Genomic DNA, 12325 nt, shown 5'->3' with positions numbered 1-12325 from the left:
TTTGAGAGAGGCATGGTGCCACCGTGTGAAAATGTCTTCAAGTCAGTTTTCAGATTTCTTCTTCCAACTCCCTACCTTCATGAATCCATCACAGCAAGTACAACAACCAAGTCATGGGGCAGTCTCAGAGCACCTGCAGCAAGGTCGACGGTTCGTTTCTTGACTTTTGCGAAATAAAAACAAGCAGTTCTTGTCAAAGCAAGAAAACATGGCACCTTGCTTCATCCGACAACGCATCTGAACCGGGTGCCTATTTCGACACGTTACTGGACGACTATCACTTAGCCCTAACGCCGACAACACCGGGCGATGCTGATCCGCATTCTCCAGTCCATACCAGACCCCGAGTCGATGCCATACTACATCTTCTACTAGCTCAAGCGAAGCGAAATGTGCTAGGGGATCTTGATCCGGAGTCAGAGGCTGCGGATACCCTGGGGACACTCTTCTGGGGCTATGAGCAGTCAATCACCGTCCCAGGGAGCTGGAGTGATGGAAACAACGTCAGGGAGTGCGCGGCCGATTATGTGCTGTGGTATGGAAACCAAGCAGAGCTAAAGACAAACCTGGTCGTTCTTCGAGCGGAGAAGCCGATTGGGAACTGTGCGGAGTATTTACCAACTCTTGCTGCTATAGGTGAGCAGCTTGATGTCTGGTTACTGTCAAGCTATTAACCAGTCTATAGCGATGATCCAGCGGAATCGGGAGGACGGCTTGGCTAAGGAGACATACGGCATATACACTGATGGTTTCAAGTGGATTTTTATGCATGTCAACAGAAAGTACAAGGTACTTCCGTATTCCCTCGTAGTAATGATCTGTCTAATATATCCTCTTAGTATTGCTCTCTGGAGTTGAACTGGAGTGATAGTCGGCAAACTATTATCGGCCAAATCAGCAAAATACTCGACAAGGCAGTCTCGATCAGACTATCCTGCGGCGGACCAGACTGGGGGACGACTGAAAATTGGTCAGTGTGGAATGTAAAGCCACGCGATATTTCAGAAGACGACGCCGAGTGGCTTGAACATGACGGCAGTAAGTATCGAGAACCCATCTCTAAAGGACTACTAACTTATGATTTCTCAGAACCGCTCCCCGAAATCAAGACCTTCAAGGGTGTCAAGACGAGTTGGCTTCATAGCGTCGCGGTCAGGGCAAGACTCGAATCCACAATGAAGGCGTTTTTCGACCGTTACAAACTCAGCACCGCGGCCAAGGCAATGATCCGGGAGCTAGTCGATATAGCACGCACCAGGGGCCATGATAAGGAGAGTGATGAGGATGATGCTGGTCAGCCTACGACCCTGGCTTTGTCTGATATACGCTCTCAAGATGTAGACTGCATCTTTGGCCTAGAGTGCGGCGAACAAAATAAAGAGGTCTGGCACCTAGATGATTCAGAGAAACGCGACGTCCCTAAATACCTCGGTGAGTATTATGGTTCTTTAAATATCCCTCGGCATATTAACATGTTTAGGCCAAGTTCTGGAGGACTACAAGCTCGCTTTTGGCCGGGCGCGGCAAGATGAGCCCCTAATTAGGGCTCGGGTCAACGCTCTTATGCTCGCCGCTCTGGCCGAGAAAAAGCGAGAAAAGCTATATCAGAATCAGCGGGGGAAGAACCCAGACAATTCCCCCAATTACAACTCAGTCCGGTGGGGCGTTGAAAACGAGATTTCAGCCCCATGGTTGTACAAGAGGCAGCAGAGGATGATTCGCGGCACGATGGACCACGTCCTCTGGTACGGCAGCCAGAAAAATATGGAAGGAAACACGGTAGTGTTGGTCAAGGGCTTAAGTCATTCAAGGATAGGCTGGTACGAGGCCATGTCGTATATGGGTGAGTTTCTCTGAATCCCCAATCGAGTATCTTATCTTACTTACTGCTATCCAGCAATCCTGAAGCGGCTCCGTAGAAAGGCAGGCTGTCCAACGATACCAATATATGGAATCGCCACCGACAGCTACGACTGGTATTTTATTCGTCTCTGTCCTCTAGATACTGTGAGTTTGTCTTCTCTGGTGCGTTTCATAGATCATGGGCTAACTCGGGCAGATCTCGTACAAGCGGATAGGCTTGATTGAAGGTAACGAGATGGAGATTGTCTCTCACCTGCATAAGTTCATGGATCATGCTGTAGGTCTTACTCCAGCCTCAAGCTCGGTCAATACAAGTCAACACACTGGGTCGGAATGTTGAGAAAGCGAGTACTCTTGTAGCCGCATGGTCAGTGGCCATCTGCATAGGGTGTTTAATTTAACTTTTTATTTTTTGTAATAATAGTCAATTCAATGACTCAATCAGTTAACTAGTCATTAGTCAATCTTGCAGTTAACTAGTTAACAGTAACTTGGTAACTTACTAACAGTCTGTATAGAATGACTAAGCGCTCCGATATCTCGGGATTCTGCTCCGACATTTCTCTTCAACCACACAACCGTCTGAATAATGCCTCTCACGGCCCCAGAGCAGTCGAGGGTGACGAGGAAATGCCATAAAGCGTAGGTCTTCGATATCTATCCAACTCAGGCACTGACAGCCACAGATGCGAAAGATGCCGGACCATGAAGGTCAAGTGCTCCGGCACGAACCCATGCACACGCTGTGCCAGGAGGAAACGCCGCTGCCATTATGCAGTCGAGGACTCCCGCGTCTCAGTGCCGGAAAGGTGGGCTCATTCATTCCTTCAGTTGTATACTTGCTAAGAGACAGCTACCTGCGCGAGCTTGAACGCCGCAACTCGCCCGTGGTGTATAACGGCGTGCCCCACCAGACCTTTGTGCCTGGCGAGGTACTTGACGTCGAAAACTACCCACCAAGACCGCAGGATCAGCCGCGGTCGAAGTTCTCTCACAATCCTTTGGTGGAGTACTCCTTCGCAAAGGCCCCCGATGGGAGGTTCTGGTACATGGGCCCTTCGTCATCGTGGTCCTTCTGCCGCCGCGTTCTCGCACTGCTAGGAGAACAGGTCCCAGAAGCGAACCACCCTCCGGATCCCTGGCACATGGACGGTACTCTGTTCACTCTGAAATGGCGGCCGTTACCTGTCGATGAAACGCCGGATCTGGCCGGATTGCCGCCGATGGATCATGGGCTGTATCTGATTCACACTGCGCATTTCTACTTCGGACCTCTGTTCTATATCATTGACGAGGTTGCCTTTATCCGCAGTCTGCACGAGTTCTATACAAACCCGGAGGAGCGGGTTGGCTCTATGCGTCTGTGGTTTGCGCAGTATTTGCTCATCATTGCTTTTGGGAAGGCTTTCCTTGCGCCGAATCGGCCGCCGAATGCCCCGCCAGATGGCTATCAGTATGCTTCCCGGGCTATGGCGCTGATGCCGGATATGTCTGGCATGGATGCGAATCCTTTACAGCGTATCGAGACTCTTACTCTGGCGGCTATTTATCTTCAGTCGGTTGATATGAGGGTCTCGGCGTTTCAACATGTAAGATCCTCATCACTCTGTCATCATATACCTAACCGAAAGTAGATAGGCCACGCCCTTCGCATTTGCATCATCGAAGGCATCCATCGGCACGTACCCGAGCAGCTTGGCGAGGAGTTATCTCGTCGCTGCAAGACTATTTTCTGGATCGTGTACATGCTAGACAGGGAATTCGCAGCCTTGATTGGCGCGCCGAGCTCAATCCGTGACGAGGACATCACAGTGAAGCTCTTCGTCAATGGCAGTGTAGATGAGAAGACGCTTACTCTGCACGTCCGGCTTGCGCGTTTAAGCGCGCGCATTCTGACAAGTATGCTCTTAACCCGTCCAGTTGAGCAGAGCTGACCCTGCATAGCTGTATACGGCGTCGGCGCCGACTTCGACGGAACCCTAATCAAAGACACGCAGTCTATCTTCCGCAATCTCGCAGAGCTCTCGCAGGATCTCAATGACCTTCTGCGAACACACTTCCACGGCTCACTCAGCCGTGCATCTCGAGCAGCCACACGGCTGATACTAGCCTACCACCACGTGAGAATCCCTCCCATCCTCTCATTCTCCCAGTCTGAAATCATTCCATTAACCCTCTTCCCAGTGCGTCGTCCTCACAACCCGCCCCCTCGTAATGTGCGCTCTCCACGCACACCTCGAAAACACGCAAACCGCGCCCCAAAACCAATCGCGCACTCCACCCCACCACCAACCCCAACCCCTCGACATCTCCCTCTCCCCAATCATAACCTCCCTCCTAACCTGCTGCGTCGAGTCCGCCCTAACCGTCCTGCAAACCCTGCGCACCCTCGCAGACGAAGACCGCATCGAAGCCTTCCTGCCCTTCCAGATCGAAGACGCCTTTGCCTCCGCGTTCCTGCTGTACATCATCCGCGTGATTGCGCCGTCGCTCGTCCCGGACGACCACTGGGGAGGGAATGCGGATTTCGTCCTGGAGACGTTGGTCGTTAAGGGGAATTTGACGGCGCCGTTGAGACGCGCCGAGCTGGATCATCTGAAGAGGGTTATGGGGCCGTTTATTACGGAGTTGGAGACTTCGTCGGGGTTGATTGCGGATGGTAATGCTGGTGCGGGTGTGGATTTGGCTGCGGGGGATGTCTTGGGTGCGTCTGGGTCGAATCTGGGTGCAGGAACAGGAACAGGAACAGGAACGGAGCAAGCGGCCGAGTTGGATTGGGATATATTTTCTGTCGAGGCGACGGTTGGGCTGGAACCGAGGGAGTTGCTGGATTTGGCGGAGCAGTTGGATGTTGAGGGGATTATGCATTATGCTGTTTCTTGATGTTTTCTCTGAGCTATGGCCATTTTGAGCGTCGTTATACCAACTTGCGTTCTATTCAAAACCATCTTATATCTAACAATCTATATCGTCTATATCTAGTTTATTAGTTTATATCGAGTCTTCCAGAGCATCCACCACCCCAATCACATCCGCCAACCGCTCAATCTCAAACTCCGGCTTCTCCCTCTCACACTCCTCCGCATCGCCCTGCCCAAACCGACACCAGCAAACCCTCGCCCCAATGTTCCTCGCAAACAACACATCCGTCACCGTATCCCCAACCATCAACACCTCCCCCTCTTCAAACTCTCTACCCAGCCTCGGAACCAAAACATCCGTATACCCCGCCGGATCCGGCTTCCTCTTCCCCCCAAACATCGGCTCCCCGACAATCAACTCCTCATCCACAATCCCGTCCAGCCCATGCGCCTCCAGCGCCGTCTTCACCGCCGCAACAGCCTTGTTGCTTATAATCGCGAGTTTGAACCCGCGCTCTCGCAGGGTCGTCAGCACCTCGCGCGCTCCGGGGTACGGCTTCGTCAGCGGCTGTCCGTGGGTTGCGTAGATGGAGCGGTATTCATGCACCCATGTATTCTCGTCGAAGCCGACGGGGGTGGGATTCCCGTCTGGCAGTTTGTCTGTGCCTGGTTGTGGCTGCAGGGCTTTGAATGTGACTTCGGGCGGGGCGCCGATGGAAATTAGTCTGTTGAGGTCGGCTAGTGGGGGGTTGTATGAGGGGAGCAGGGAGTTGAAGGTGAGTTGCACGGAGGTGGTGATTGCGGCGTGGGAGTCGAAGAGGGTTCCGTCGAAATCGAAGATTATGAGTTTGGGGGTTGGGGTGGGCATTTTGTATAATATAACTGGTCTATATATCCTAGTTTATCTGTTGTGTTGTTGTTTGATTGTTGAATGTCGAGATGGTGAATGAGTCAGATGGGAATCTTCCCCGCAGACATTTTTTATCTTTTGTCGGAATCCTTCACCGAGGCAGCGACAAGCTGTGGAATGCTCGGACACGCTCCGATTAGATTCTTGTCTCTACGATATCGTCATGCCTCGTATTCAATTAGAGTCGGCGATTAAGATGGAATCTTAATCTTATTTGATGCCCTGCTGTTGGACAATCTGGATGACTCCTGTGCTAGCACCGGGTCTGTGTTAGTTAATACTTCTCGGAAATATATTAGCGAGCTGACAAGCGCTTTGTCCCACAATGTGCTACTTGGTCGTTTTTACCGAAAAGGGGAAATATGCCCATGGTGAGACGGTACAAAGTTTAACTCCGAGTACCAGGAGGACTGCGTAGGCGAGCCGAATTTTCTTCGGGCGATTCGGTGGTTGTACCGTGTATCCGCGATTGTTTGTGCGACCATGAATCAGGCAGACCCCACCGTCATGACGCGGTTGTACTCCTTGCCGGAAGAGGTTGGTAGGCTGTAGCGTCGGAGCAGACATGGTGAAGAGCGTGTGCTAGCTATACAGTATATTGCTCAGGTACTCCGTAGTCCGTGCGTATACAACTCCAGATACAGGACAGTCCAAAAATCAGCCAACGTTTCATGAATCGGCCAACTCCATTGTGCCCCAGTGATCGCTGGTTCAATTTGCCCTCTCTGGTTCCGGATTCCGACTCCTGCTGATCCGCAGATCGCCACAACTCCGGGCTTGACGATTGATTTGCTTTGACGGCCATAGTCCTGATGTGTTTTGCAGGCACACGCCAACCCTGCCAAGCCGCATCTGGTATAGATGTCGGATATTATAGGGAGGCATTCCCCAAACCTGAATTGCCGATGCAATTACAGGACGGGGTCGCAGTGGCGAGCTAGTCACCTAGCGGTTCACCGTTCGCCTCTGCCTCGGCACTCTTCACTCTTCAGGGACGGACCCGTTGCCGGACACAGTCTGAGACAATTGTCAATTCTTTTGTCGGTGCGTTCTGCAGGAGCGGAAATGCTAGCCAAGTAAGGTTTGACAGACCCAGCTCGCTTCACTACGACGTTGGCACTGGGAGGATTTCAATATCAGAGCCATTGGCTGGCTGTTCCATGGTTGTCTCGAACTGTCGTTCTCCAGAATCGCCTGGAGTCCACTCCAGCACAGCCTACGCCCCCACTTGGGAGTTCTCCCTCCCGCCCGTGCTTTGACGCAGCATCCAGGATTCAGGAGTCATAAGACGCAACAATAATAACCTAACTCTTCCTCTTGCTGCCGGTTCGCCGTCGCCGCCGTGGAGAAGAGGCGGGAGAGCGGAGGGGACAGGCGGCTGGTTCCTGGCGAGCCGAGACAACGACGGGGTGGTTGGCTTGGATGCAGCTAGAGGCGCACACTTGCAGTAGCCCAGCACCTCGTCCTGGCCTTGGGATTCCTTAGTTGCGTTTTCGCTTCATCCTTGATCCCACTGCCCAGCATGTTCTGCACGTTGGGTGATTAGGGCCGTTAATTACTTTTTTTTTTTTTTTTTGTTTTTTTCTCGGGTTGAAAGTTGAAGCCAAATCACCGCGTGTACACCGGACCAAGTTGCCAACAAGGCCAGGAACAGACGAGACCGCGATCGGGGCCAGGCTGCAGCCGCAGGTCGCCAGGAGGCCTCTGTTCTTGTGCAACTGAGACAAGGCTAGGCTCTTGGGGCTGGCTGGACTTTTCTGGCGGCCGTTTTGTCGCGTTGTGCTTCTGCCCCCCTTCCACGCAACCTGCCGAAAAAGAAAAACACCCCAGTAGAATAATAAAATCACAAGTAAACAGTGAACCGTCGGAGAAAACACAGAACGAAGGGCCCCAGCTGCAAATCCGGCTGCAAATCCGCAGTTGTATTGTCATTGACCAGAAACGGCGAGGTGCGAGTGCTCGGACGGGCCTCCTTTTCTGTGCTCCTTTCTCTCTCTCTCTCTCCATCCAGATCGGCACCACCAAAACGTCTTTCCCTCCTCTCCCTCTTCCTCCACAACCACCATTCCCTCTCCATCCCCCTCCTTAGCCCTTATCTCTGTGGCTCTCCTGTTCCCTTTCTAAGTTTCTGGCTATTTTCATTCTTCTCTCCCTTTTGCAATTCTCCGTCGTCTGCCTTGCGATCGCCAGCCGCCTTCCTTACCCCCCCCCGCCCCTGACCTCCGCGAGTTTGTCGCAATCCCACCCTTCTGCTGGCCCTGTTCGTTCCTTTCGCACCCCCTGATCGCTGAACTCTACTCGACTCTCCGCTTAATCGCTACTGGAGCCGTCCGAGGTTTTCTAGTGACTGGTCTCATTCCTCAATGTTGTGACGAAGCCCACGACTTTCCTTGACGATTCATGATCTCAACCCCGCAGACACCAACACCGACCCCCGACCATCTCTGAACATGCCCTTTTCCACCTCCTCCTCGTCCACCACCGCCGAGACGTTGACCTCCCCGCTCGCAGATTACTTCTGGATAGCTGGTGTTGACGGCTCGGAGGTTCTGGAAACTTTTCGTAAGCTGGGGGAGGAATATCGAACTGCCAATGCCACTTCGCCCGGCCCCGCCGTGACAGATACAATTGAGGAAGATGCCGACGCCGAGGATGCTCACGACCCTCGCTTTGACGGGCTTGTCTCTCGAAGCTCCTCTGTTATTGGCCCTCGCAGTTCATACCAGCGTCTCTCGTTTCGCTCCGAAGACTCAGACCCCAATGCCAACGGCTCGCACAGTAACCGCAGCAGCATGACAATTAAGGGCGGCGGCGGCGGCGGCGGTGGTAATGGCAGTCTTGCTATCCCTCAGTCCCCCCGTGCTTCGCAGTTTCTTGGGCTGGAGGATTTCGATTTTGATAAAGCGTTGGTCAAGTTTGCCTCGGAGAGAGAGTCGTTTTTGTCGGACCTAAGTCTCAGCGCCGGTGCCATCACCCCCGCGTCGCGGCCTCGGTCCAGATTACGCACCCAAAAAATTACGTCCGATGAGCCGCAGCAGTCAGGATTGCTCCGGTCTAGCATTGGGAGCGTGCGGCGGCACATGTCTTTTCGTGATATGAACAGTATGAAGAGACAGCCGTCGGTTGCTCGCCAAGGTGTGTAAACTAACAACCATTGAGCTGTATCAAAATAGATAGGTGCGCTAACTGGCTATAGCGTCGATTCGGACTTCACGACGTCTAAGTAACTACAATTCCGTAATCCCAGTTCCCCAACCATTGGAGATCTCCCCTGCCATGCATCCTCTGAAACGAAGATTCGAACCCGTGCTCCTCGACCGATACCCCCCGAAAGGAATGTCCGAGGACCAGAAACAACGTGCCACCTTCCCCGACTACGTCCCCATGTTCGCATTCCCGAACGACATCAACATCGTTTCGTCGGATCAGAGGCCGCGGTCGACATGGCATGGTTTCGTGATGACTAGTGATAACGGCTCACGCCTGCATGCTATATGTGCCATTGTCTGGATCCCGTTGAATAATGAAGCGGCCAATCAGTTGGAGAAGTGCTGCGAGGAATGGCGCAAAGATAATATGACGGATGAGGAGCGAGAACTGGCAGCCAGTCTAGGGGAGCGGTTGGCCCAGGAGCGGGCCAAGCTCTCCAGGCTCCTGGCTCAACTTCCCACCGTACCATCCGGATCTGACTCGAGAGAACAACTGGAAGATGAAATCAGTGCAGTGGAGGAGAAAATTGGCTTGATGACCGATCTTCTGCGCCCGGTGCGTCATGGAGCGGCATCAAAGATCGAAGGGTTGACTGATGGAGACACTGGTTTCTGGATCCCTCGTGCCTATGGTATCCTGGGACGTGAAGAGAATATGACTGGTTTCTGGAAGGAATGGTTAAAGGCCGTCATTGTCCCGATGACTGATAACAACGTCCAACGTGTTCCCCCGGCCTCCCCTCGTATGGGCATTTGGCAACCACTGGAAAGATACGTGATGAACCTGTGTACGGAGGCCTTCGCCCCCAACACCTCCAAAACCCAGGTAGAATTAGCTGTGCGTGAACTACGACTTTTTGCTCGCAAGGAAGCCACCAATGAGCTGCCAGGGGCCCGAAACACGGATATATACGCCTTGTTCCGAACGCTCTCGCTTGCCAACATCATGATTCTTTTCGAGTATGCGCTCACCGAGTCACGCATCATCTTCCTGTCCTCCCACACGTCCATGTTATACCTTGCCACTCGGGCCTTGGTGGACCTTCTCTTCCCAATTCCCTGGTGCGGCGTGTTGATCCCTATCCTCCCCGCGCGACTGATTCAAGCTCTGGAAGCACCTTGTCCTTACATCGTTGGCATTGAACGACGCTATGAGAAGGTTGAACTTCCTTCAGACGACTTCGTCTTGGTTGACCTTGACCAGGACCTCATTGAGAGCACAGTGAAGCCAACTCCTCTCCCGCGGCACCAGCGCCGGAAGCTCCAATCGCTGCTCCAACTTGCTGCTCCCCTCCACACTCGATACGGAGTCCCCACCGGCCCTCCTGCTTATGCCGTTGAGACCTTCCCGTACGACGCTTTCATTGCCGAGAACCCTTCCATCTACTCTTCCAAGGCGCAGTCGACCAACCTGTCAAAGTACGTCAGCCTCAACTCGAATGCCTTTGGTCAGGGTGCTGTCCCTCCGAACTCAACCCCGCCACTTATTTTCAACGCCTTCCTGCACGCACGTAATGAACAAGCGGCTTCAAGAGGTTATTCCTCCAAGGGCTCGGATCGCCCAGGGACCGCGTCGACTTTCAAGCCTGGATCCCCTCCCTCGCCGAGTGGTAGAGATACGTCGCCCATCTCCGGTCATTTCCCACCGCTGCCGACGACGCCGCGCAACGACTCAGGAATGGCTCTCCAAGCATCTCTGCGCGAGAAGCGCTCTGGTCACTTCGATGCCTCGTCTCGACGCAGCTCATCTTTTGGAATGGATATGCGCCAGATTCCGAGACGACCAAGTGCACCTTTCCTAGGACACGCGCCAAACCTGTCTGTGACCACGTTGAACACCGATTTCCAGTCTACGTATGCCCCGTCGGTTTATGCACAGTCCACAGTCGCAGCCTCAACTATCGTTCCTCAGCCCGTAGTCCAGCCAATCCACAACAACGATGGCACGTCCTGGGTGGAAGGACATTGCTTGCAGCTCCAGCCATGGGACGACAAGGCGATCTGCTCTGTCTGTGACGAACGAGCCGACGAGAACATGTATAGGTGTGCGCCTTGCAAAACGGTGGTGCACAACCGGTGTGCCCACCAGATCTGCTTGGTTTGCCCCGTTGCGTTTCAGCCGGAGCAAGTGCGAGCTGCGTTTGTCCGATGCTTCGCCAGCTTGTTATACACCTACAAGAAGTTTCTTAAGCCAGCAAGTGGCGACAAGAAGAAGGCAGGTCTCACCTACAGCTTCGACATGGATGCGTTCTGCAAGAGCTTGCCGGGTGAGCATGCTGACTACATTGGCATTTTATCCCAGACTCAGGGTAAGTTCATTTCCAACCGCAGGACATGGGTTATGCTGACGTGATCAGGTTTCAACGAGTTTATCAGTGACCGGGAAAGGGTAAACCCCAAAAAGAAGGATCCAAGGATAACGCTCTTCGATGAAATCGTCCTCTCAAAGCGAAACAGGGGCCGGTCATCAATATTTTCTGGAAGATCCACCACCGACTTCCTCTCCGACACGTCGAATCATCTTTGGAGAACAGCAAGTGCCGCCTCGTTTGCTGCCAGCAGGACGCAGACAAATCTTTCCGGGGACTACACCCGCGTTGTCACACGAGGTTTGTGGTGACCGCCTCTGATATTGATTAAGTAATGGTTAACTGACTTTCAAGCAGCACCCGCAAAACTTGATAGCAGTCTCATGAAAGAGCCCCGCATGATTCACGGAGCTCCCCGGGTGTCAAAGACAGCGAACAACGCACGACGGAAGCCCCTCCCTAAGCTGATGAATGGGCTCGCGATCTCACCTCCGTAAGAGTGATGCACGATGGTTGGTGGAGTGTGTCGTCCCGACGTATAAAAGTGGGATCAATATCACGCTTCCACATATTCCTCCTATCTGGTGCTCTTCCAGACCCCATTGCGGGTCGGCGACGAGCTGCATATCGGAGACAGACTGATCTATCTGAGGTCTTGTGAGTGGTGACTCAATCGGCTTTGAAACACTCACTGCCCTGCTTTCGCCTACCGCGGCATTTCCCGCGCCGATTGCGAAAAAGCTCACGACAATAAAAGTTCTTAGACTCGCAGGCAGGACATCTTTCGTTTCTCATCTGAGTACATTTCCTCTCATTCTTTGGACCGCCAGCGCGAGATTTGCAGCTGCGTGGCTGGATGCCAAGACGCAACGTCGAACTCGGCGATCTACCTGCGACTGGCTCGGCCGGTTGTCGAGTGTCATGAGCCTTGACTTTGACTTGTCGCTTGGGGTTCATGCGTACAGTTTCGATCCTTGTACAGTTATTGGCACATACATGCATCATAGACATACTAATCGCCCGTGCGTGGCACGGGATACTGGATTTGAGGTGTACTTGCAGGACAGGCCTTGTGTTTTGCTATTTGGCTGTTGGATCTATTGTGTTTACTTTCTTCTATACCCTTGATACACTTCTCGTTCGTTACCGCGGCATCAATCTCACACTGTTTCT

General features: G+C 53.0%; 4 protein-coding genes across 4 annotated transcripts; 3 read left to right on the top strand and 1 right to left on the bottom strand.

Moving 5' to 3' along the window:
* Positions 1 to 113: 113 nt before the first annotated feature.
* Positions 114 to 2390, top strand: APUU_70531A (uncharacterized protein; the record flags this gene model as incomplete). Its single annotated transcript, XM_041695414.1, has 8 exons — positions 114 to 636; positions 686 to 789; positions 840 to 1038; positions 1090 to 1431; positions 1481 to 1843; positions 1898 to 2007; positions 2060 to 2140; positions 2382 to 2390. The coding sequence occupies 8 exons, from the start codon at positions 114 to 116 to the stop codon at positions 2388 to 2390; spliced, it is 1731 nt and encodes a 576-aa protein (XP_041561147.1).
* Positions 2391 to 2452: 62 nt separating this feature from the next.
* Positions 2453 to 4746, top strand: APUU_70530A (uncharacterized protein; the record flags this gene model as incomplete). The annotated part of the gene is made up of 6 exons (XM_041695413.1): positions 2453 to 2505; positions 2550 to 2672; positions 2717 to 3452; positions 3498 to 3762; positions 3808 to 3983; positions 4048 to 4746. 6 exons carry the CDS (start codon positions 2453 to 2455, stop codon positions 4744 to 4746), a joined length of 2052 nt encoding a protein of 683 aa, XP_041561146.1.
* A 108-nt stretch (positions 4747 to 4854) lies between these two features.
* Positions 4855 to 5592, bottom strand: APUU_70529S (HAD family hydrolase; the record flags this gene model as incomplete). The annotated part of the gene is made up of 1 exon (XM_041695411.1): positions 4855 to 5592. The coding sequence occupies one exon, from the start codon at positions 5590 to 5592 to the stop codon at positions 4855 to 4857; it is 738 nt and encodes a 245-aa protein (XP_041561145.1).
* A 2492-nt stretch (positions 5593 to 8084) lies between these two features.
* APUU_70528A (dDENN domain protein) lies at positions 8085 to 11649 on the top strand (the record flags this gene model as incomplete). Its single annotated transcript, XM_041695410.1, has 4 exons — positions 8085 to 8769; positions 8831 to 11152; positions 11201 to 11452; positions 11510 to 11649. 4 exons carry the CDS (start codon positions 8085 to 8087, stop codon positions 11647 to 11649), a joined length of 3399 nt encoding a protein of 1132 aa, XP_041561144.1.
* Between the last annotated feature and the right edge of the window lie 676 nt (positions 11650 to 12325).

The sequence above is a fragment of the Aspergillus puulaauensis genome, chromosome 7 (genome assembly GCF_016861865.1).
Source record: "Aspergillus puulaauensis MK2 DNA, chromosome 7, nearly complete sequence".
Classification (NCBI taxonomy): domain Eukaryota; kingdom Fungi; phylum Ascomycota; class Eurotiomycetes; order Eurotiales; family Aspergillaceae; genus Aspergillus; species Aspergillus puulaauensis.
The sequence above is the reverse complement of the archived record's forward strand: the minus strand, read 5'-3'. Positions and strand labels throughout refer to the sequence as shown.